The sequence below is a fragment of the Gymnoscopelus braueri genome, assembly GCF_963280865.1.
Source record: "Gymnoscopelus braueri genome assembly, chromosome: 19".
NCBI classification, from domain to species: Eukaryota; Metazoa; Chordata; class Actinopteri; order Myctophiformes; family Myctophidae; genus Gymnoscopelus; species Gymnoscopelus braueri.
In genome coordinates this window covers 41,403,085-41,429,857 of record NC_137621.1, presented here as the reverse complement: position 1 = coordinate 41,429,857, position 26,773 = coordinate 41,403,085, and the positions used below count along the sequence as shown (strand labels likewise).

General features: G+C 40.0%; 1 protein-coding gene across 2 annotated transcripts in view; it reads right to left on the bottom strand.

Annotated features, from left to right (window-relative positions):
* Window positions 1-26,773, bottom strand: part of rbks (ribokinase) — a 54,175-nt gene extending 27,402 nt beyond the window's left edge. The window contains exons 1-6 of one of the 2 annotated variants that reach the window (XM_080415218.1): window positions 26,694-26,773; window positions 21,569-21,630; window positions 10,476-10,608; window positions 8,479-8,542; window positions 7,995-8,057; window positions 6,029-6,193 (exon numbers count right to left, since the gene is read on the bottom strand). In XM_080415218.1, coding sequence (XP_080271344.1) covers window positions 6,029-6,193; window positions 7,995-8,057; window positions 8,479-8,542; window positions 10,476-10,608; window positions 21,569-21,627 — 484 coding nt within the window. In that variant the 5' untranslated portion in view covers window positions 21,628-21,630; window positions 26,694-26,773. Of the gene's footprint in view, window positions 1-6,028; window positions 6,194-7,994; window positions 8,058-8,478; window positions 8,543-10,475; window positions 10,609-17,608; window positions 17,737-21,568; window positions 21,631-26,693 lie in introns of those variants that run through there. The other variant, XM_080415219.1, reaches the window with a different exon arrangement.

Genomic DNA, 26,773 nt, shown 5'->3' with positions numbered 1-26,773 from the left:
AAAGTAAAAGTACCTCAAAATTGTACTTAAGTACAGTACTTGAGTAAATGTACTTAGTTACTTTACTCACACACGCACACACACACACACACACACACACACACACACACACACACACACACACACACACACACACACACACACACACACACACACACACACACACACACACACACACACACACAGAGGTCCAGTACACCCTGCTCCCCCTTCACACACACACAAACACAGCTGCTGGGACAGATGTGGAAACCCTGTGATCCACACACTGCACTGAGTCATGTCTGGCATACTGTGTGTGTCATGGACTCTGTTCGGTTCAAGGTTCGGGAGCTGATTGCAGATGTTTTGTAGGATCTGAACAGACACACGGGGTGCAGTGCAGTAGTTAAAACTCAGGCATACAGCTGTTCCTCCACCTCCCCCCACTAAGTACATGATGGTGATGTATTATGATTATTATTATTTATTTATTTTACTTGAATGGAGTATTTCCCATTTTAAATAATTTTCCTTCTACTCCAGTACATCTCAGAGGCAAATATTGTACTACAATTATTTGACAACTTTAGTTAGGCTACTAGTTATTTTGTAGATTTTGATTATTATTACAGTACAAAACATACATTAACCACTTAACCAACCAAAATAGCGATCTCAACAACACAACACGTCGCGATGCGGCGTGTTGTGAGCTTGTAGTACTGCTATTTTCAAAAGATTTGAAAACGTGTGAAATGGGGACATTCTGCACAATGAGCACTTTTACTTTTGGCACTTTAAGTATATTTTGATGCCAATACTAGCACATTTTCAATACCGGATATTGATACTTTTACTTAAGTAACTCTCCTCCCCCTGAGTTGGGGGATGAAAAAAATAAAAACCAACTATAAGCCAACGGGGTGCAGAGTGAGAAAGACATAACCCTGACACACGCACTCACACGCGCGAGCGCGCGCGCGCACACACACACACACACACACACACACACACACACACACACACACACACACACACACACACACACACACACACACACACACACACACACACACACACACACACACACACACGCAGAAGCACAGACAAAACGCATGAGTCACCAGTGAGTATCTAAAAGGGCTTTTACAGGCTCTAATTGCATCTGGCGAGAAACGTAAAAGCTGCCCCGTTACACACACACACACACACACACACACACACACACACACACACACACACACACACACACACACACACACACACACACACACACACACACACACACACACACACACACACACACACACACACACACACACACACACACACACACACACACACACACACACACACACACAGAGAGAGACCAGGAAGAGGGGGAGGAAGACGGAGAGAACAGGCAGGAAGAGAGAAAGACGAGATGGAGAGAAAGAAATTGAAAGGAACTTCATCGAAAACGATTGGGAAAATGTTGTCACTTTTCCAGTTTAGAGTAGCAATCCATCGTGTAGGCCATTGGTTCTCAAAGTGGGGTCTGGGGACCCCCAGGGGTCCTTGGGGGGGTTGGTACCAGGGGGGTCCCCGGCTAAATTAGTTGATAAAGCATCACAATCATTTTAACACCTTTATCCATATTTTATACTTTGGCTCTTCAAAAATAGCAGATCTACAAGCTCGTAGCGCGGCACCGAGTGCCGCGATACGAGCTTGTAGATCTGCTAATTAAAAAAAAAACTTGAAGATTAATGTGCAAATCTTTGAATATATATATATTTTAAAGTGAACATTTGTAACTCAAATCTTTGCTTCTGGGGGGGTCCCTGGAAGAACGTGTTTTGACATGGGGGGTCCGCGGCCAAATACATAATATCATTTTGGAGGTCCTTGACATGAAAACGTTTGAGAACCACTGGTGTATAGGCTACATATTATCGTTGCTGTCGGGCAGAAACCTCGACTTTGGATGTTGTTTCGTGAATTAATTACTTGGTCACAGATTGTTTATACAAAAAAATAAAAGGGAAGTGGTCAAGTGTGTGTGGGCTTTATAAATATTGAACCAATTAAAAGTATTAACAAGAGCTTGTGACTAAAATAACTACATTATCTAACACAGGTTATTTTTGTCCATTTCCTGAAAAGTAACGTTTTTTTTTTAACATACAAGGATTTCACCGGACGGATCCAATATCAAAATGCTATTCAGTGATACAATAGGCCTATACTGGTGTATGTATAAACTGTGCAATTGTTTTTTTTTCCTCCTAAAAACACTCCAAAAGAATAATGTACTGTATCCGTCCTTGTATCAAGGTCAAGTCTGGACTAAATGTATCTTTTGGGACTCGTTGACAGTACTGTACGTGTGGTGGTTGGATGACGGTGATGAGGTTTTTTGCGCAGACCTAGCAGGCGCTTCTATTCTGTTACATCACACCCACGTCATTAGGCCTTTGCTGCCAAAGCCATTAACACCCGTTCTCCCTCGAGATCGCCATTATGCGCAATGCCCAGGCACTGCCATGCCGAGGTGCCACCTTTCGATGCCGTTCTTTGCTGACGTCGGGGCCCTGGCTGCTTTAGCGCCCGGGTATAGCAGGGGGGATATTCGGGGGAGAGAGAGAGAGTGTGTGTGTGTGTGTGTGTGTGTGTGTGTGTGTCGCTGCATGAGGCCATCTGGGCATCCCATCTGCAAACACTGCTGCGGCAGTATAGGACTCTATTCACTTGCGGCGCCCCGCATAGCCACGCGATTACTGGCGACGGGCCCCCGAAGACGGGGCCAGTAGACTCTCACAGGCGACTGGGAGTGACGCCCAGGACTTCTAATAATATAATAAGGTACAATAGGTACAGAAATAAAATACAAAAATCTAAATATAGCCGCTGCTTAGAAATAGTCGGGGGGAGGAAGAGGGAGTCACTGGAGGGAGATGAAAAGGAGGAAGAGGAGGAAGACAAAATGAGGAATACAGAAGTTCACCAGCAGACAGAATTGTCAGAATTTCATTAACCCATTAAAACCCATTTTAGATTTTAGCAAGTTTTAGCAATATATAAATAAGAAAAAGAGGTTGCGCATCAAAAGTGGGATTTTTTTTTTTATCCCAAAAAGGTAGCACATCCAAAATTTCAAATAAATGGACGAAACGCATAAGCGTTTATTGTTTATTGGTGTGTGCCAATAAAAAAAATGTGAGTACTTTGAAATGTGAGTACTTTGTCCTCCATTTATTAGAAATTTTGGATGAGCTCCCTTTTTGGGACGTTTTAAAATTCCTACTTTGGATGTTTTAGTAGGGGTGTAACGATACATTTTAACAGCGATTCGATACGCATCACGATACATGGTTGACGATACGATACATGGACGATATTGGTTCATTCATGGCGATACGATACGATTCATTGATTTATAATCGATTTAGCAAAGAAATGTAATCTGTGTGAAACATGTGGATAGTGCAGGTTTGTTAAGGTAAAAATGTGTTATTATGGATATAAATAAGTAAACACAGTGATTCTCTGGCAAATGCATTGTATTTGAACACATTATGGACAAACCCACACCTTGACATGAACACAGAGAATACACACATGTATCGATAGACCCAGTGTAGCGATATATAGAATGGAAAAGTTATTAAACCCCTTTCTCTTTTTTTCTGCTAAAAATTGCTAAATACAACAAACTAGTACTTAGTATCGATACAATCGATTATTTGCATTGCAAAACAATTCGATACAAAGTCCAGCAATACGATATGTTGCTGTTTACATATCAATATACTTCAATTGTTGAAATTAAAATCGCTGCATCGATGCAGTTACTGTATCGTTACACCCCTAATATATATAGCAAGTTTTTCAGAAAACTCTTAGGATTTTTAGAACAGTGGTTCTAAAAAAAAAAAAGCAGATCTACAAGCTCACTCCAAGGACAAACAAAGCAGAGCTGCCCCGGCCCCTGATGAAAAAAAAAGAAAGAAAGGTCATCTCTTCTTTCCTCCCTCCAGTGAGGACGTTTTGACTCAGAGAAAAAAGTAAGATTGAGAACCTTCTCTCTCAAAGAGTGTTGGAAAGACGTGGAGTTCATCACTGTCTAGGCTCATTAAAGGGATAGTTCACCCCCAAAACGACTTTTTTTCCTATCGATTAGTCACCCCATGGAGACTTGAATTCATGGATATTTTTTTGTTTTTGTCGCATTCCTAAGCCAATAATTTGATGACCAGCGGGCTGGAAGGCAGTGGTTCCGGTGGGATACTCTTTGTGTCTCCTACCGGAAATTATTGGCTTAGGAATGCGACAAAAACAAAAAAAAATCCATGAATTCAAGTCTCCATGTGGTGACTAATCTATAGAAAAAATATCCTTTCGGGGTGAACTATCCCTTTAAGAGCTCAGGTACAAAGAAAAGACACATTTTAACATGCGTGTTGTTTTGCTGTTTAGAGCAGTGGTTCTCAAAGTGGGGTCCAAGGACCCCCAGGGGTCCTTGAGGGGGTTCCAGAGGGTCCCCAGCCAACTGATTGATAGTTAGGAACCAATTGAACCCTTATGGGTCAGTAACTCTGAGAGTGTAAATGGAACCAAATGGACCCTTATGGGTCTGTAACTGAGAGTGTACAAATGGAACCAAATGGATCCATTTGTACACTCAGAGTTAGATCAACACTGATGATACTACAGTGCAGATTGGGGGTCACAGAGATCAAGATGGTATCATAAACCCTGCAGCACTTTGTGATTTGCAAAAAATGCATAGTGCGTTATGCATTAAATGAAATGGGGGTCTGTGGCCTATAATGCATATCAAACTGGGGGTCCTTGAAATTAAAATGGTTGAGAATCCCTGCTAGAGAGCCGTAAGAATCTTCTCCTATGGGGGTCCCTGGAATATCTTTTCAAATGGGGGTACGCAGGTTAATGTGTGTCAATTTGGGGGTCCTTGACATGAAAAATGTTTGAGAACCAGTGGTTTAGAGTTTAAACCAAACAACACTCACACAAGCACAGTGGTGGAAGAAGTACTCAAATGTTTTACTTAAAGGTGGGGTAAGTGATATTTTTGGGTTAAAACAAAAAGTATTTTGTTAAAAGGTTAAAGCACTATATTCTAATAGTAATCATTGCTATAGAGTGTTTGTTAAGTAACAGGAGTCTCCCCATCTCTCCAGCTCTTTAATAAACAGAAAATACATTTTCCGGTAGGTGTCAAAATCTCAGCCAATCAGGAGAAAGTACCCATTTTTATGCTTCATTTTTATAGTGTTCCAGTTCCAATTCTGTCTGCTCATTTCTTAGTGTCATCACTTCCAATTTCACTTGTTTAATCTATATCCTGATAGAGTTTTCTATCCTGATTGGATAAAATTGGAAATGAAACTGAAACTGAAACGAAAATGCATTTTCTGTTTAATAAAGAGCTGGAGCAAGGAGACTCCTTTTACTGAACAAACACTCTATAGCAATGAGTACTATCAGAATATAGAGCTATTTAACACTTATTTTAACCAAAGAAAATCACTTACCCTACCTTTAAGTAAAAGTATCAATACTGCAATGTAGACATACTGCGTTACAAGTAAAAGGCCTGTGTTCAAAATGACACAAATGGCATCAAAATATACTTAAAGTACCAAAAGTAAAAGTACTAAAATGTTTGAAAATAGCAGATCTACAAGCTCACAACGCGACGCGTTGTGAGCTTGTAGATCTGCTGTTTTCAAATAGCCTAGGTATAAAATAGGTCTAAAGTGGTTAATGTATGTTTTATGATATAATAATTTATATCCGCAAAGTAACTAGTAACTAAAGTGTTCAAATAATTGTAGTGGAGTAAAAGTACAATATTTGGATCCGCGATGTAGTGGAGTAAAAGTACAATATTTGGATCCGCGATGTAGTGGAGTAAAAGTAAAAGTATTGGAAGTTGGAAATACTCAAGTAAAGTACAAATACCTCAAAATTATACTTGAGTACAATCACTGCACGGTAAAAAAAATCTCAAAAGTTATGACTTGTCATTGTGTTCCCTCACCGTGGCTGTCCCGTGCCAGGCGGAGGGCCTGCAGGGACGTCTCAGCGCTGATCTCCAGCTGACAGACCAACACCTTGGACCGCCGGAGGGCCGGCAGGACCCTCTGTAGCTCCGCCGCCTCCAGCAGCATGTTGGCACCGGCCACGATCATGATCAGATTCTTACCTGATGCACACACGCATACACACACACACACACACACACGCATACACACAAAGTAAAGTAACGGCCAAATGAACACATTAAGTTACATGAAGCCTGAAAACTCTACAAATGCCTTCTAAATCAGTAGTTCTCACACTTTCAATATTTTTAAAAAATGTTCAAAAATAGCAGATGTACAAGCTCACAGCGCGGCACGAAGTGACGCGCTGTGAGCTTGTAGATCTGCTATTTTTGAATAACAAACGTAAATATCTAAAATGAAACGGATGCTTTCCTGGTTTTAATGGGTTAAAATTACATTTATTTATTGTCTAAATAACATATTAAGTGTTGTTGTTGATTAAGAATTAAACGTACACCGAACGCACACCGTTGCAACTGTAATATTGTGATAGAGCATTCAATTGTGATACGATTACATACTGGAATTCAGTGAGAAATTCATGTCTTCACCTTCCTGTAAAGGTAGTCGAGAAATAACCATGAGCTTAGAATACGCTGTAAGTAAATTCATTTAGAACGATGGCAACTCTGTAGTAAAAAATGAATGACAATTCTCCTATACCCGGGTAGTCATGATATCCAAGCTTTCTGTTTGAGTTCCATAGGAAACAGCCAGAGAGTATAAACATTGAGGTAAACCGTAATCCGCAGAAAAAAGGACACAGAAACACAATAATTTGTTTAGTTCTCATCCTTCTCCCCTGCTAGCCGTGTCCTTGGACATTTCTCTCAATCAGTGAAGTACGTAAAATGAATTGGATTGTATTTGTCCTTGACATTGAGCTCATACTATTGGAAGTCTCCTTCACATTGTTTTTCCATTTCTCTCTCTGTCTCTATTTTTTTTTTAAGGCAATCTAGCCGGTAAACAATTTCAGCTGGATTCAATTCTAGAGAGAGAAAAAAAAAAGATTGAATGGCTAGCAGAGCAATTATTACATTATATTATTTTACTGTAGCATGTACAGTAGGTGTATTGGGTTAGGCATTTAACCCTTTAAGACCGGGAACGCATCAGCGTCTTTTTGGGGATTTCTTTGGCTGTTCAAAAATAGCCGATCTACAAGCTCATAGCGCGGCACCGAGTTGTAGATCTATTTTTGAATACTATATTCAAAAATGTGTGCAAATCTTTGAATATAATATTTTTAAAGCGAACATTTTTAACTCTGCTACAACTTCTGGGGTTCCCTGGAACAACATATTTTTAGATGGGGGTTCACGGCCAAATACATTAAAATACATTAAAAAGAAAACGACATTTGAAGAATCCCCAGAAGCAAAGATTTGAGTTACAAATGTTCGCTTTAAAAATATATATATTCAAAGATTTGCACCAAATGTTCACGATTTTTCCCAAAAATAGCAGATCCGCGCTATGAGCTTATAGATTTGCTATTTTTTAGAATAGCCAAAGAAATCTAAAAATGACCAAATGTGTTCCCGGTCTTAATGGGTTATACCCTGTCCTATTATGTCAAAGTAAAACGGTAGGAATGGGCACATATTTCGTACGTTCAGAATGGCACTGCAGAAACCGTACTGTGTGACACTGGACAGCCATGGATGTTATTCAAACTGAGACTTGCCGATACTAACCCAATGTTGAGTCAGTGACGAAGGTGAACGCATACACAGCACATGTCTCTGCACTTTGTGTGCACGGGGAGAGCAAGAGAGACAGAGAGAGAGAGAGAGTGCAAACTAAAGAGTAAAAGCACATGCATGTGTGTCTGCGATTTCCGTTATTTGGCGAGCTTATTCAGGATCTCAGCAGGCTGACAGCTAAAGCACTCACCTTCGTCGTTGACCATAATGGAGGCTATTCCTGTGGCTGCCGCGGAGGTCCGCCATACAAATTCTGCAAAGAGAGAGAGAGAGAGAGAGAGAGAGAGAGGGAGAGAGGGAGAGAGGCGAGACTTTGAATCCATCTTTTGCTTCTCTTTTAAATAAACAAACTAAACTTATTTTTGCTTTTTGCGAGGCTAGACAGATGTGATAGTCCATGTACAAATCGTACGGTATTAAAAGGCAGAATGTCCACACAGTAATCACTGTTAATGACTTGGAGAAACTTTCAAGCTTTTCACCCACAAATCTCATCCCAATTAAGGGGTTTTTCCATTATTCATAAATATTGCCCCTGGTGTTTATTTTTTCATATACATAAATATTCAAATAAAAAACATTCAAGGATATTCAAAAAGCCCTGAGAGTAATTGAGAAAATTCCCACTGCTCCGAAGCCGATCCGCCCGTTTCGGCAAAATCCTTGCCTTATACCTGCGCGAACGCTGTTGTCTTTGAAATTCTGGATGTATCTGTCTCCATAGGAATCCTCGCCGACCTAGAAAAGATTGAATGCGAAACGATTAAAAAGAAAGAAGGAGTCAAACGGGGTCAGACTTGGTTAGCGGGCAAACTTTTTGAAGAGCGCTACACTCAAACCTCAGTTGGGTTGGATTCTCTTTGCGCCCCGCCGGCATACTGGCACCGTGCCGCCGCCGCCGCAAGCGTGCACGCACACAACACACTCAAAAAGTCAACGCCATGCACACACACACACACACACACACACACACACGGCCAGCCGCGCCAAGCCTCGAAGACATGACGGCGACCCCGCCTTGACGCCTCTTCATGTCCACCTCTCCTCCCATTTTTTCGTTCCTCCCCTCCCCTCCCTTCCCCTCTTCCCCTTCCATCCGCACAGGGATTGTCCACATCTGAAATGAGTCGGGGGGGGGGGGGGGGTGCGGGAGAGGTCCCCCCCCCACCCTGCCCCGAGGCGTCCCACTTCGAACCCACGCTTTCCACAGCGATGTGCCAAACAAAACGCGGGGGCCCTCCTCGCCCTGGCTCGCCTGTGATGTTGGGTTAGCGCTGATCGTGGCTGCTTGACTCCGCTCTTTTTGAAGTTGCGGCCCGGGCGTCTTGGATCTTTCTTTTTTTTCCTTGGCGGTCTATTTTTGGGTTCTCTCCTCCACCGTGCCCAGAGAACTTCTCCTAACCCATTAAGACCTGAGGCGATTCTTAAAAATGTTTTTTTTCTTAAAAACAGTTTTTTGAAAAAAAAATCGAAAAAGTTTTTTTTCAAGATTTTCCAGAAATAGCAGATCTACAAGCTCATAGCGCGGCACTCGGTGCCGCGCTGTGAGCTTGTATATCTGCTATTTTTGAATAGCCCAAAGAAATCTAAAGTGACACAGATGCGTTTCAGGTCTTAATGGGCTAAGCGCTCGGGCTGTTGTTATCGATCCCTTTTGATCCTTTTTTTTTGTTCTGATCGAGGTGCGGGGCACCAGGCGCTTTGGCGCTCGGGGTTGAAAGGCCCGCTCTGTGCCTGGCTGATTGGAGACTTTGGGGTTGTGTAGAGAGAAAGGGAATAAGGCCTGTTTGAGAGCGTGGAAGCGTGGGTGGACGTATGCATGCGGTATGGTATTGATCAACAGAAAATGAGCGAGTTGGGGAGTCGGCGGCAGCGGCGGTTTTGAGATGATGGACTGGAGTAGAGCGAACGCGGGCTAGGAGGAGGGTTTGTGGTGGGAGTTGTTAACTGGGTAATTGTCGGGTGTTCATTTTTCGTTCTGCAACTATACAACTAAAAGTGGATGATGAGGGCATCGGGCAAGCCGGAACATATTCTGTCTTGTGCATCTGCATACACACACACAAAGTACCAAAAGTAAACGTACTCATCACAAGTGTTCAAAATGTATACAAATATTTTGAAAATAGCAGATCTACAAGCTCAAAACGCGTCACAAAGCGACGCGTTGTGAGCTTGTAAATCGTCTATTTTCAAATAGCCAACGAATATAGGGATGAATTGGTTAATGCATGTTTTGTTACAATAATAAAGATCTACTAAGTAACTAGTAACTAAAGTTTTAAAATAATTGTAGTGGAGTAAAAAGTACAACATTTGCCTCTGAGATGTAGTGGAGTAGAAGTAAAAGTACTGAAAATTGAATTTGTAGCTAAGTACAGTACTTGAGTACATGTACTTAGTTACTTTCCACCACTGGTAGCTCGCAAAGTGAAACAGCGTGTCACGCACACGCACGCACGCACGCACGCACGCACGCACGCACGCACGCACGCACGCACGCACGCACGCACGCACGCACGCACGCACGCACGCACGCACGCACACGCACACACATACACATACACATACACATACACATACACATACACATACACACACACACACACACACACACACACACACACACACACACACACACACACACACACACACACACACAGTTCCCTACCTTGCAGACCATAATGGCCCTGGCCCCCAGTCTTGCGGCCTGTATGCACTGGTTGGCTCCTTTGCCTCCAAATCCGGTGAAGAACTCGTGGCCATGGATGGTCTCCCCTTCCTTCGGCAGCCTCGGACCCCGGCTGAGAACATTAATGAACATTTCTTCCATACATTAACATTACACACACACAACACAACACAGTCACTACAGATATGCTATGATACATCTCGCCTGTGGGATTTACTGATGACACATGTGGCACAACATTGATTCCCTTTGATACCTTGATAGTTTGACTTTCAGTTAGTTATTTACTCACTGAAACATATACAGCCCAATTATTGCATTCTAGAAAGGAAAAATACTTAATTTTTTTTTTAAAGTTCTGTCTTTTTACTCACAATACGATTAAATTGTAATGTACTTATTTATTTTCATTTAAAAGGAGTAGTTTACCCCAAATAATACTTATTTGCTATCAATTGCACACCCCATGAAGCCTTGAATTCATGGATTTGTTTTTGTTTTTGTCGCATTCCTGAGGCAATAATTTGATGACCCGGTGTATTTCCGGTAGGAGACTCAAAGAGTCTACTTTGTGTCTCCTACCGGATACATTAGCCGGTAGGAAACGGTAATCAAATGATTGGCTTATGAATGCGACAAAAACAAAAACAAAAATCCATGAATTCAATGCTTCATGGTTCTTCAATTGATAGAAAATAAGTCCTTAAGGACAAAAGTAGAAACGCATTTTTTTTTTCTCCAACAATGGGACTGATGTTTTAGTGAAAAGACATTGACCAAGTGCCTTTTAAAATTCCATGGTATGCCTTCCTGGGCAATTTTCTTCACTGAGTAATAATAAGCATATTATGGAAAATGTTACCATACATAATTGATGTAGAGGGTCCACCACAAACTCAGCAGAGATTTCATGGGCTTTGCTTGAGCCTTTGTCCAAAATGTGATCAAAATGGAGCATAAATATTGCAGGGATGAAGGTCTTAACTTTCAAACTCTGGCCCCTTTCCTTTTGCATACTGGGGTTGAACATCAAAATAGAGAGATACACGTAGATAGATTAGATAGACAGATAGACAGATAGACAGATAGACAGATAGACAGATAGATAGATAGATAGATATTTTTTACACTCTAGATATGCCTGAGCATGTGAGTTTAAGAGGTTCTGCACCAATACAACTATAGCGCAACCCAGAGCAGACTTTGGTGTCACCAGTAATGCCTGACTCATTCCAATGTCCCGCCCCTCACCCCAGGGCCGCCATGCCCACAGATGGATGCCCTGGGGGAGAGCTGCCCATCAATGCATCCCTCCAATCACAGAGGTGGAGAAGGTGGTGAGTAACGCAGGAGGGAGCCAACCAGCGTTGCCAAGTCCGCTTATTATAAGCGACTTTGGGCTTGTTTTTCTGTAAAGTATCTTGTAAATAATTGGTAGATGCGGGTTGTGGTTTTTTTTTGGGCTTGTTTCTAAAGTGTAGTTGCTTATTTGGGCTTGTTTCCTAATGTTGGTTCTCAAAGATTTTCATGCCAAGGACCCCCAAATTAATATGTATTTATTTTGTCCACGGACCCCCCATCTGAAAACACTTTGTGCCAGGACATACAAGATTTGTGTGTTTAAAATATTTAAAACATTCCACATTTTTCACTTTCTTTCAAGACTTTATTTTGAAAATAGCCGATCTACGTATAGGTTTAAAGTGCTCTTGGCCTGGGTCGCTTCTTTTGGGCTTGTTTTCACAGACCTCGTTGCTTATTTCTCTCTCAAAATCTGGCAACACTGGAGCCAACGGGGCTCCTGAATAGCTTCACACTGTAGCCTACGTCAAGCTGCTGTGGTCTGGCCCCTGGCCAGCGCTGCAGCTCGGGAGACAAAAGGGCATTTTTATCATTTTCTCCTAATTCAGTCATTGCGAATGCGTGATGGGCAGGTTGAGGTGTGGTATTACAGTAACCTCACTCCACGTCAAGGATTTCCAGTAACTCGAGCAAGCATCACAAGTCAACAGGAGGAGTACTGTATATATGGCATCCAGCTGATTTGACTTTCATCTTGTAAAATACACACAGCAAATACCACGAGTGTAATTTTAACTCTTGCAGGGTGGGTTCCACCAACGAGGACATCGTTGAGGGCTAATCAAGGATTTGTTGATCTAGGTTTTGTTTTAATCTGAGTTCTGTTGTGCCACTAAATTTGAAGCATTGCTTAACAAATCAGTGATTAGAACCATGGCCTGTGATTGATTCTGATTATCTGCCATTACGGCTCGGCCAGTGTAAATAAACAGCAACACTGTCACACTCTTGAGACTAATAATTTGCGTAACTTTTTTCTTCCCTTTTGAATGAAAACCTGCATAGACATAATAGAAGCTTGTGCATTCAAAGAATAGTGTAATAATCTAGTGTAATTGAGAGCCAGATTTCTATTATTATTATTTTTTAATGAATCCCATCACATGGTCCCTTATTTTACATTGAGGAAATATTAGATTTTTTTCAATTCATCAAATATATGCTGCCATTTTGGAAAGGTAAACCCCTAAAAGCAAGTTAAGTTATTTAAAAATATATATATTTATTGGCATTTTCAATTGTATAAAACATAACAACAGTATGGCTCTTGTGTTAAAATGCCTATAAATAGATACAAAAACAGAGCAAATAGACATCACATAGATATACATACACATTAAATCTGACTTTAAGTAGTGGAGCAACAGGATTTAAATAAATCAAAGTTTACTGTGGAAACTGAAAATAAAAAGGATGTTTTTTTTAACTAGGTTTAAAGTTTTGTGCAACAGGAGCACACGCACACGCACACGCACACGCACACGCACACGCACACACACGCACACGCACGCACACCCACACAGGCACACACACACACACACGCACACACACCCACACACACACACCAAGTACTCACACCTACTCCTACATGTATTGCTTCCCATACCGTGACGCTTGCCAAACGGGTGTCACTCACTCACTCACACAACCATGGCGTTCCATCCACACCCCCCCCCCCCAACTTCACTAAGAATCCAATGCGCTTACACAGGCTAACAGCCACCTGAGACCAGGAATGACTGACAGGTGACACATTTCGAGGCCGAACCCGCCCACGCCTCTTCTTCTCGCACACACACACATACACACACACACACACACACACACACAGTGAGACATTGAGCCATTGTTGTCTGCGTGAGCTTGCCAGACAAACGGGACATAGCTACGTGCTGAAGTGCAACGTCGCCGCACTTTCTCCCACGGTACGAAAAAAGGCCAAAACAGGCGTTAAGTGACGTGGGCCGTTTGCCTCCAGGTTGGCACTCAATTCCATTTCCTCTTGTTTTATAATGTTGCCTTATTATACTAATTTAGTCATTGTCAATTCATTGCCAATTCGTCCTGAGTGGCACTGCAGTCCCTGTTGTTATAAAGCCTCCACTGTTGGTCTGAGGAAGGAGTAGTATATCACGGCCCTCTAACAATACACATTGGGGTCTTTTTCACCCGACAGTGAGGCGTTTTACCGGGAGACCATAGTACATGTGGGCGTTCATGCTATCTCTCCCAAGACTCACACACACACACACAGAGGTGGAAAAGGTACTAAAATGTTTTACTTAAGTAAAAGTATCAATACTGCAATGTAGAAATACTCTGTTACAAGTTAAAGTCCGGAATCAAAATTGACTTGAGTAAAAGTACAAAAGTATTGGTATCAAAATGTAATTAAAGCACCACAAGTAGAAAGTACTCATTATGCAGAATGTCCCATTTCAAGTTTTGAAATGTATACAAATCTTTTGAAAATAGCCGATCTACAAGCTCACGATGCGTCGCATCGCGACGCATCGTGAGCTTGTAGATCGGCTATTTTCAAATGGACGAAATGTATATAGGGCTGAAGTGGTTAATGTATGTTTTGTAATAATAATCAAAATCTGCAAAGTAACTAGTAACTAAAGTTTTCAAATAATTGTAGTGGAGTAAAAGCACAATATTTGCCTCTGAGACGTTAGGAGTCGAAGTAAAAGTACTGAAAATCGGAAATACTCAAGTAAAGTAAAAAATACCACAAAACTGTACTTAAGTCCAGTACTTGATTAAATGTACTTAGTTACTTTACACCACTGCACAGTGCACACACAGATTCCCAAATGACCCGTACAACGATGTTCCACGACCAACCAGTAGGAGTCACTAGTGAACCAACACTCTCCCAAGCTGGCATTCCCACCCGCAAAACCCTTCTAATTGTGTTGGTTGGAGGTTGGAGAGTGCCTGGCCAAGTCGGAGGCACCAACGCCGGGGGTTCGTGGGCGAGTGTTTTGCATCTACTGCACACCACCTGGACGCCCGCAATACAAACACATCTACAAAAAAAAAAAAGGTTTCCAATAACTAAACTACTTGACAGACAGTTTCTGCTTTCCGGAGAAAGATGCCGTGTCAAAACAAAATACCTAATTTGAATACATGAATAGGTATTGAATAGGCATCATTTGAAATACAGCCTACTGTATATTTTGCTAAAAGGAAGGAAGACTGTAACGTCATTATAACATAGCACAAAGCATTAATCATTTCAACTTGAACTTCATCAGGTTGATGAAAAAGGCGTAACAAAGGGGGAAAAATAGGCACTCTTCTGGTGAAAAAGTTAAAAAGCCTTTATTAAAGGTGGCTATTTCATCATTGAATTGAGTTAAAAACTGCACTCCAGACCCTTTCTTTTTTTTCTGATGATGAAATAGGTATTGACAGCATAAGCAGAAGCTTGTGGCTCCCAGAGAGGATACTGTAAATGTTGTTATTGACTGCTTGTTGGCACCTTCTCAGAATAGAATCAAAATTTTCCATAGCTCCATACCCTCTTGGTATATACGCTGTAATAAATCATTACAAGGTGATCAGTAGGGCTGTCAACTTCGAATATTGGTCTTAAAAATTGGCAGATATTCGAATATATTCTAATAATATTATTATTATTATTATTATTATTATAAAAAGAATTCTTCAGAAAAGATCCAATAAAACATATATTTTGTTTGTTTTTATAACTTTTTATAACTAGTAATAAATTATTACTTTTTTTTTAAAATATTCGAATATTAATTTTCATATTCAAATATACATATTTTCCCAATATTCGAATAATATTCGAATATCGAATATTCGTTTGACAGCCCTAGTGATCAGGCTTACCAGTTTGGACAAAGTAGTAATTACTTTGCCCTCTATCGTAATCACTGACATCACCAAACGACGTCTATAAACGTCAAAGGCAGTGAAGCGTTGGATTTTAAATGACGTCTAAAAAACCCGCCTAGCAGTGACATCGTCGTTAGGCAGATTTTTTATTCATTAACGCGAGAACAATGGCTTCCATTATAGCAGGCTAACTTTCCAGGAATAGAAACCCTGCAGTTTCTATTAGCTTGGATTCCCATCGATGATGTCGCTGGTAGGCGGGTTTCTGAACTGACACAGACGGAGTACACAAAAATGGTACCATATTATATATATATGAGCATTAGTGTGGACCAATTATATAAAGATAGGTTGAAAGTGGGTGAAGTCGTCCCTGAAGTCTTGCGTAGCCAGACGATCAGAGATCTCCGTCCAACTAGTGTTGATTTTGACCAAAAATGTTGATTCAGTTTTAGTCAAAGTCTTTTGAATAAAATTCCATTTAGTTTCAGTCATATCTTAGTCATCTGAAATGTGTTTGTTTTTGTCTAGTTTTAGTCGACTAAATATCATAAGATTATAGTCGACTAAATCTACAGTTGATTTAGTCGACTAAAATGTATTTTGGCGGTGCCTTGTAATGGCTGATTTTACACTTGGTTGCATGCTGAAAATAGCCGATCTACAAGCTCGCGGCGCGTTGTGAGCTTGTAGATCTGCTATTTTCAGAGAGCAACACCCGAGCGCAACCAAACATAAAATGACTTGTCTTTTAGTTCTACTGGATCTCTTCTCCACTAGTCCCTCCCTAACAGTTTAGTCTAGTTTTTATATCTCGACGAAATTGTCAATATATTTAGTTTTATTTTTAGTCATTGTAGCTTAGTTTTTATTTCGTTTTTATTTCGTTTTCGTCAGTGAAAAAAGGTAGTCGACGAACATTTTTCATCATAGTTTTAGTCGACGAAATCAACATTGGTGTAGGTCTGTCACAAGAGGTTTTTCTCCTCTGTTCAAGCCCCAGCATAGAACTTAGATTTCTCCAGACAATCAGTAGGCAGAGATCTCTGATCGCCTGGCTACGCAGACTAACTACTACAAACTCAAAATGACAAAAAAAATCACACCCTGTGTGAAGTGGGCGGTGTCTTGCTAGCTAATCACAATACTGAATGGAGTCAACCAATCATGTACAAAAGATAAATACATTTATTGAAACACTCTTTATGATGGACGAAACCATAACTTAAAAAAAACAAATTTATGTTTTTTTTAAAGTTATGGTTTCTTATATAGGGCTATGCACATGTGTCATGTGACACTGGCCAATCACAGTCCTGAATAGATTGTGATTGGCCAATCACTGTGCAGGGTTAGGCGGGGTAAATTTTTGGCCAATCACAGCGCAGGATAATTGTACAAATTTCCAAACCTCACTTATAGGGGCGGTTTCACCGCCCAAAAAGCAGCAAGATGAACTACCAGCAAACGGCTGCAAAATGCAGTTAAACTAATTGTTTAACTACATGAAGTGAAAGTATATTCCCCCACTGCCAATGCTCATTGTTTATGACACTCGTTTTTCAGTGGTGAAAGAAGTTCTTTAATTTTCCTGTATTCAAAATGTTATTTGAGTAAAAGTACAAAAGTATTTGCATCCAAAAAATATACTTAAGCACCAAAAGTAAAAGTACTCTTTTATATGTGTCATTTCACACGTTTTTTCAAGTTTGTCAGAAAACCTTCGAAAATATCTAGTGTCTACAGTATCTACAAGATATTTTTGAACAGCCAAAGTATAAAATAGGGCTTAAGTGGTTAATGTATGTTCTGAGATAATAATCTAAATCTGCAAAGTAGTAACCAAAGCTGTCAAATAATTGTAGTACAATATTTACGTCTGAGGTGTAGTGGAGTAGAAGTATCAAGTATGACAAAATTGTAACGTTTAGGTGCCTCAAAATTGCACGTGAGTACAGTATACTTGATTAAATGTTTACTTTCCACCACTGACATTTATGTTGTTTTACTGCTCAAGAGGAAGGTGCTGTGTTTCCAGGGTCTCAGTCAGCTGTGTCAGTAGGGGGCAGTGTCTGGCTTTGACAATGGTTTGCCTCTGGAGAGAGTCCCACAGCTCCTCCCCTACATGCACTGCAGGATAGCAGATAATAATTCACATAAGCCTCTTACTACTATAAAATGATATGATGTAAAATAGAGCATCAGCGAAATCCATGATAGCCTATCATTGTCAATCTGTCTGATGATCATTATTTGTACATGTGTCTGTGTGTGTGTGTGTGTGTGTGTGTGTGTGTGTGTGTGTGTGTGTGTGTGTGTGTGTGTGTGTGTGTGTGTGTGAGTGTGAGTGTGTGTGTGTGTGTGTGTGTGTGTGTGTGTGTGTGTGTGTGTGTGTGTGTGTGTGTGTGAGAGAGAGACATAGAGGAGACGGGTGATCAGTGGTGGAAAGTAACTAAGTACATTTACTTAAGTACTGTACTTAAGTACAATTTTGAGGTATTTGTACTTTACTTGAGTATTTCCAATTTCCAATACTTTTACTTCTACTCCACTACACCTCAGAGGCAAATATTGTACTTTTACTCCACTACAATTATTTGGAAACTTTAGTTACTAGTTACTTTTCAGATATAAATGATGATATTATGAAACATACATTAACCATTTTATACATATTTTATACATAGGCTATTTGAAAATAGCCGATCTACAAGTAGATCTGATTGTAGATCTGCTATTTGCAAATATTTTTGTACTTTTACTTTTGGTACTTTAAGTACATTTTGATGCCAATACTTTTGTACTTTAACTCAAGTCAATTTTGAATTCTGGACTTTTACTTGAAACAAAGTATTTCTATATTGCAGTATTGGTACTTTTACTTAAGTAAAAGATGTGAGTACATTTTCCACCACTGCGGGTGATCGAGACAGAGCGATAAGACACGCGAGTTGGCAGACAGACAAGAGAGAGAGAGAGAGTGGAGAGCCAGTGAACCCTCATCAGAGCAGACTTGCGTTCCACTGTCTGTCTGTCTGTCAGACAGGCAGACTCACCCAGAAATATTCATACAGTGACACAACTGGATTTCTGACTTCAAAGACATGCCTACCACTTTGATGGTCCAGAAATGCATTCCGGCGACCCACTCCCGCCCGCCCCCATCCCGACCTCCATCCAAACCCCCGACCGACCCCACACATCCTATCCAGAAGTAGGCCGCTTCCCGTTAGCATATTAGGGGTTTTAATAGACAGCTCCTGTCCTTCAAAGCAAGACTTTTAGGCCTAATTGCTAATGAGCTACACAACTTGCCAAAAGCTTCACGCAGAGGGCCCATATGTTTTTGATAACTAGGGACTTTTTTTGAACAATTTGAGGGATTCTAAAAATAAGCGAGGGGCTGGTTGAGAACGGTATCAAGGTTTTTCTCTTTGCTGTTACACGTTCTGGTGTTCACTCTCTTCTTCAAAGTCAAGTGTTGAGTGTTGGCTCGACGTTGAAAGTCTAGAGACCATAGTCCATAAAGCGCGTAGGATTATTTACATAGTTATAGTGTCACTCTTAACAAAGGTTACGGGACACGAGGGTGACAAATTGTTGTTTTCAAACCAGCCATTGTACTGGAGCCGATGACTAACGATTTGTGGGAAAGGACCACGGTTGGCTCCAACAGATCTCACCGCATGTCAGCATGATGTAACACTGACATCTCAGTAAACAGTAATTATAGTGGATTATCTAAACACTTTGAATCCTTTAAGTCTGAGTTAGGTTTACGCCCACCGATAACATCTGCATCAACCCATTGGGCGAATAGATCAATGAATTTTGCTTCAGATATGCATGGGCTCTGGTTTGGCATGGCAGCAATAATGACTGACGAGTAGGCCTATATGAGAACGGCTATTGCACTGTCTTTGCACAAGCAATGATGTCATTCAGACTAGAAGCTTTGAAACGCAGTTATATAGAGCAGTGGTTCTCAAACTTTTGGATTTCAAGGACCTCCAGTTTAGTATGTGTTTGGACCCCTATAACTCCTAATGGACCAGCGAGGGTTACTAACTATCATTATTTCAAGGCCCTGGACCTCCCTCAAGGACCCCTGGGGGTCCCCAACCAGTGATATAGACAAGTAAAAACAAAAAAGTCAAAAGATGGGAAACTTGTGAATCCATTGAAGAAAGAGTAGAGCCTAACGTGATCTATTTATTTTCGTATACAAGGAGCCTAACGGAGCATTCAAACTTAGTTGAAGTTTGGGCAGCTGTAGCTAAATGGGTAGAGAGGCCCCCTGGGAAGCATAAAAGGTGCCAGGTTCAGAGTTCCCCGGCCCCGGCAATGTCTCAAGATGAGCAAGACACCCCCCCCCCCCTGCGCTCAAGTCTCACCACTTGGGCAGCAATCAGCTGGGTGAAGCTGAAAATTGTATTTCCCCCTCGGGATCAAATACTGTTGGGTGTAAATTAATTATTTTGTGGAACTTTTTCCAATCTACGTGAACAAAACACAGCCCACTAAAAAAACCTTGAAGCATAGATATACTGCATTGTATACTGTACCTGGGAAACTTGAGTCATAACATATTGGGCATGGACCTTGTGGACAGCACTGAGGTAGTGGTATTTGCTCAATTTAGACCACTTCCTCTATTCTTGTCTGGGCAGGATTGGGTAGTCCTTTTTAAGCATGGTGGAAACACCCTTCAGCGCATGCTATATCATATTTTCCACATGCTTGTACTAAAAAAACTAAACAAAACACACACCCACATCAGAGGAACTGTTGGTGGTTAATAACAATGTATGGACATTACAGTATGTCCAAAGCTATGGAAGCAAATCCTGTTCAAACAACAATTGCTCATAATTCAGTTTAATAACACTGTAAACCTTGAAAGACTAGGTTCTAATGAGGTAATGAACAGTTGCCCAATAAGCCTAATACTCGGGCTTCCTGTTGAGCCTACCTGAAGACAATTCAGCTTCAGCCTAATTTAAAATTGTGAAATGTTAGGTAGCCGCTTGGATGCAGCTGAATCCGGGGTTGGCTTTACTGCAACTATTGATTATCTTCTTAGCGAGTGTCGTATTGATTGCTTTTTCGTGTTTTTATTTATTTATTGTATATCGATGCTGTAAAAAAAAAATCTAATCTCCATATTCTCTTTTTTTTTCTTTTCGTAAATTGATCCCTTCCAAATTTTTATCCCACAATTTTGTAACCCATTTTTTCACCCATTGCCAATTGTCTAAGTGATCCTGGGCGCTACACTCCCTCTGCCAGCCTAGGGAGAGCCTAAAGCCGAGCTCATGCCTCCTTCAATGCATGAGAGCTAGCAAGCCGCTTCTTATCACCTGACAGGGGGGAGGTTCCCTGGTTAGAGGTAACGCGTGGAAGGAACACGTTATTCCAACCAGTTCCTTTCCCCTCCATCAGGCGCCCCGGCTGACCAGGGGTAGAACATGCAAACTCCACACAGAAAGGCCCTTTTAATTTCGTAAATGAATGCCCAATTTGATCAGCTTGTAGAGCTGCCACTTTTGCTATTTTTGAATTTGAATCCTTTTTTAATTTTAATTTGAATATTTTGGACATATGACGCTAACGTTCCACCCGACAGAGACGATATCATATCAACTAATTGACATTAGTCTAATTAACCACTTAACCGCTATCGTATACTTCATTGTACAATGGTATCGTGCAAAAATCTACAGGCTCACAACGAGTCGCATTAGCTTGTAGATCTGATGTTTTTGAAAATCGATTACTTCTTTATGATCGATTAAATCGATTAATATGATCAACTGTCACACCGCTAGTTTACTCACCACACCAAGTCCGTCATGCACGATCCCACCACCATCACGTCGAAAGCCTCTTCGGTCATGACCTAAAACCAAGACACACATTAAGACCGGGAGTTATTTTCAAACACTGCTGATATGAGACTTATCACAAAGCAAGATGTTTCCACACTCGGGCCAAAACACGATCTAACATAAAACAGATTTTTGGCAAATCATGAATTTGAAAATCGGCCTTGACTTTTGGTCCCCGGCCTTTTGGTTGATAAAACCTGTACTTCAAAAGACAGAGGCCACAAAAAAAATCCTTTAGGAAAAACTAAGTCTGTGAGGGTATTTCAGGGAAAATATGTAAACTAGTTTCCAAGAAGCTTCCAAACACAAATATGCACTGCCTTGATAACATTTTGCTCCCCCCATTAGCAGGGGATTGACGGAGACAAGCGGCACGGTAAAAATAGAGCATTCATGGCAAGCTTATTTGGACAGTTTCCAATCTAAACGGAGGTGATTATTTCAACGCGGCACCACGTGAACAGAGTGGAAAGCTTTAATTAATTCAATCCTCGGCTTGTATCAGGGCTAATGCTAGAGTGCTAATCTCTTCAAATCTCTTCCTAGGCAGTGGAAGACTTGGAAAGCTTGGCCGCTGGCTGTAGGATGGCTCAATTCACTCTCCCCACATCCCACATTATTGTCTTCTCTTCACCAGGCACGGCAACAGCTAGCCTGGATCCCTTTGAGTTCCCATTGCAGTAGATTAAAATGAGATCCACCATGTCCAACCACTCAAAACAGCAGCAGCCCCTCATCTTAAAATTCTCACTGCCTTGTAGGATTTCAGGTAACAATGTCTGAGCCAACTAGGGCTGCAACTAAAGCAATTATTGTCTTAGCAATTATTCTTTCCATTACTTTTTGGAATAATCTTGAAGCATTTTTTGGGGGATAATTGTTGTATATTTTTTGATATCAATGAATGATTTTTATAATCAACTGAATCAATTAGACAGATTAACCAATTAAATCCTATTATATACTAATATATATTTTTTTGGGGAAAACAACAATCTGCAAGCTCACAATGCATCGTGATGTAACGCGTTGTGAGCTTGTAGATCAGCTATTTTCTGTATTTTTTAAAGATTTTAGAAACTTTTGGGATAAAAGAAAAGAACAAGAAAATAAATTGAATTCCCCCCCAAATTGATACATTTTCTTAAAATTGATTATTTTGTATAATAAATTAAATCGATTAGTTTGATTAATTGTTGCACCCCTAGACTAGTCAACCTCTGGATTTACACTTAAGACTACAGTAGGTTAACTGAGTTTAAATCTTACGACACATTAAGTCATCTTACACTTACATCCCAAAATGAATAAAAGGGAGGGATGTTTTAAAAGTGTCCTTAAAATGCAGTAAAGCCTAAAAGGTTTCTCTGACAAGCAGTATGCAGTATTCAAGTAGCTTGGTCAATTGTTTTCTTTTCTTTGTTAAATATTGGTAAAACACCCTGTATATCGTCTCTGTCGGGTGGAAACCTCATATGTCCAAAACTGTTACTTTTCAGGATTCAAATTCAAAAATAGCAAAAGCTGCAGATCTGCAAGCTCAAAACGCGTCGCTTCACGCCGCATTTCGAGCTTGCAGATCTGCTACTTTTGATGCTTTTGTGTGAGGTCGTAGAGTGTAGAATGATCAAGTAGGGCGTTAATTTACGAAAAAACACAAAAAGTTAGAATATGGAGACAATATAGATAAAAAAGCTTTTTGAAAGCACATACAGTACCGATCACACATACTGTACACATACCCACAATCCTTACATAGAGGGGTGAGTTTACACATTTTTACCATTTAAAATGATTAGCTCATGATTAATTACACTCACAATTAGTCTAAAAAGTCGACAGAAAAGATAGAGAGCTTCAAATGACAAAAATGGCATGAAATAAAACTGCACTGAAAATATCACTTTGGATCAACCAGGATTTAAGACACTGCCACGCCCATAACGGCTCATTTTGATCGCATTTCAGAATTGTACAATTTATTATTTCGGGTGGGGCTACGCTACATCCACTGGAACGGTTCCTGGCTCGCCTTACTGAAATGAGGTTTGACCAGAAGTCTTCCCAGATTTATTCTACGGCAGAAGTTATAGACACAAACTATGTGCAAAATAATCTCCGTGGTGTCTCTTGTACGGTCGGTCAATCTGGCTCACAGTGACTGAAGAGGAAAATATGGAGAGGCTCGATGAGGCTCAATGATACTGATTCACATACAATTCACTATGTTTTAAACATTTTTAACTCCGATTTGTGCTTCTGGGGGGATCCCTGGAACAACATATTTTGAGATGGGGGTCCACGGCCAAATACATGTCATTTTGGGTGGTCCTTGACATGAAAAAGGTTTGAGAACCACTGATATTATAGCAACATACGTTTTTTCAAAAAACTGTTAGGATTTAGAAGACATTTGTAGAATCCCCCCAGAAGCAAAGATTTTAGTTACAAATGTTCGCTTTAAAAATATATAAAATATATATATATATTCAAAGATTTGCACAAATTGCCACGATTTAAAAAAAATAGCAGATCTACAAGCTCATAGCGCGGCGGTCGGTGCCGCGCTATGAGCTTGTAGATCTGCTATTTTTTAATAGCCTAAGCAATCTAAAAATGACACACAGACGCGTTCCCGGTCTTAATGGGTTAAAACCTTTAAAACTGTGATGTGACAATAAAGGTGGTTCTGATTCTGGAAACAAAACCGCATTGTTTGGTTAGCAGTGTGGGTGTTTAAATCCTCGTCTAAACGTAAATAGGGAATTGCTCTAAAGTAGTGTACCTCAAATCCTCTGTCATTAATTAAATGATAGAGGCTGAGCAATTATTATTATTCTTAATAAACTGGCATGTGCGAGTGTGGTGTGAAAACAGTGTAATCTGATGTGTCAAACAGTAATGTTTGCATTCAGAGATGTTTTAAGGACTGTCCCACTTGTCAACACAGATAGGAAAGAGAAGAAATACAGGAAAAAATTAAAAGGTATGAAATAGAATGGATGAAATTATAAGCAGCGCATAAAAATAGGAATATCTAATTTCTCTCTCTCTATACACACACACACACACACACACACACACACACACACACACACACACACACACACACACACACACACACACACACACACACACACACACACACACACACACACACACACACACACACACACACACATACACACACACACACACACAAACAATAATATTTATGATTGGATAAACGAGGTGAAGAAATCAATCTGATCTGCGAAACATTTTGCATTTTTGCAATGTAATGTAAGGCTGGGTGATATGGACTCAATCAAACACCTCAATATCTCTGACAACATATACCTCAATATTGATACTGTGATGATATTGTGGGGATGAAGATTGGTACTTTGGCAAAAAATATTTACACAATGACATTTCTGATACATAATCATTCGTAATGTAATGCCTATATAATAACTATAATAGAACAGTTATAACAGTCAGGTTAAGACAATTGCATGATTTTGAGCCGTTAAAACCATTTTCCATTTCAAAACAAAATAGAAATTCAACTCTCCTTCTCCACACACACACACACACGCACACGCACACGCACACGCACACGCACACACACACACACACACACACACACACACACACACAATAAATAAATCATATTTATGATTGGCTAATCACAGTGAATAGATTATTTATTTTGATCATGATTATTTTGCTAAATTTTTTGAACATTTTGCATTCAAATTAATTGCCATTATACCGTTATGAGATTACAGTTACAATTAAGCTGCACATTTCAAAATTAAATAGTTTGCTCTTGCTTTCACCATCTTACCCCTGTTCACTTAGAGAAGAACACACACATACAATAGATATATTTATGACCATATAACTCTGTAGTGCATAAATCATGTTAAAATATGACATAATCAGTGCTGTAAAGTAACTAAGTACATTTACTCAACTGTACTTAAGTACAATTTTGAGGTGTTTTTACTTTACTGGAGTATTTCCAATTTTCAGTACTTTCACTTCTACTCCACTACATCTCAGAGGCAAATATTGTACTTTTACTCCACTACAATTATTTGAAAACTTTAGTTACTAGTTACTTTGCAGATTTAGATTATTATTACAAAACATACATTAACCACTTCAGCCCTATACATATTTCAGCTATTTGAAAATAGCAGATCTACAAGCTAATGATTTGTATACATTCGAGAACTGAGTACTTTCTACTTTTGGTACTTTAAGTATATTTTGACGCCAATACTTTTGTACTTTTACTCAAGTCAACTTTGAATTCCGGACTTTCACTAGTATTTCTACATGGCAGTATTGATACTTTTACTTAAGTAAAACAATTGAGTACTTTTTCCACCACTGGACATATTCAGGTTTCTGTCTTTCTGTATTGTTTTTCTTCTCCTGTTTTTTCTTTTTTTGAGACTTGAATTGTTTTCTTTACTTGTCATGTATGTACTTTATGTTGAAAGGTACAGTATAGGCAGAATAAGCTATTTAGCTTCAGCCTATACCTTTTTTGGTCATAACTATGTAATATGCCCTACCAAAAGGAGTAAAGGAGTGTAAACCCCTACTCACTTTCAAAACTGCCCTAAAGATACACCTTCAGGAGGCTGCAATTCGAAAAAGGCCCCTGTCTAAGTCTTAACCTACCCCCCCCCCCCCTATTTATTTTTCTTCTCTTGTAATTTTTTTTCACTCTTCATACCAGTAACCTGTAAGCTGATTGTATGACGCTCTGTATAGTAGTGTGTATATCTGTCTGTCTCTTATATGTCATCATGATTTGTGTGCATGGGGATCTCATCTTAAACAAGCTCAGTGCTTAATGAGTCTCCCAGTTTAGTAGACCTTGTATTGTGAATTTGTACTTCCATGTACTGATGTTCTCATGTCTTACTAAATAAAGTACATCAATCAATCAATCATATGTATTATTATTATTGTTGTTGTTGTTGTTGTTGTGTTTTTATGCGCATGGAGTATATTTTGCATAGTGAACTGATGACCGAAATAAAAACATTGCAAAGTGAAGTGAGAAGTTTACCTTGTGATCAGAGGTAGTGTTGCAGAGTGCTCACAGCTGGTCAGAGTTCACAGCAGCAGCAGCAGCTATGTTGTTGTCAC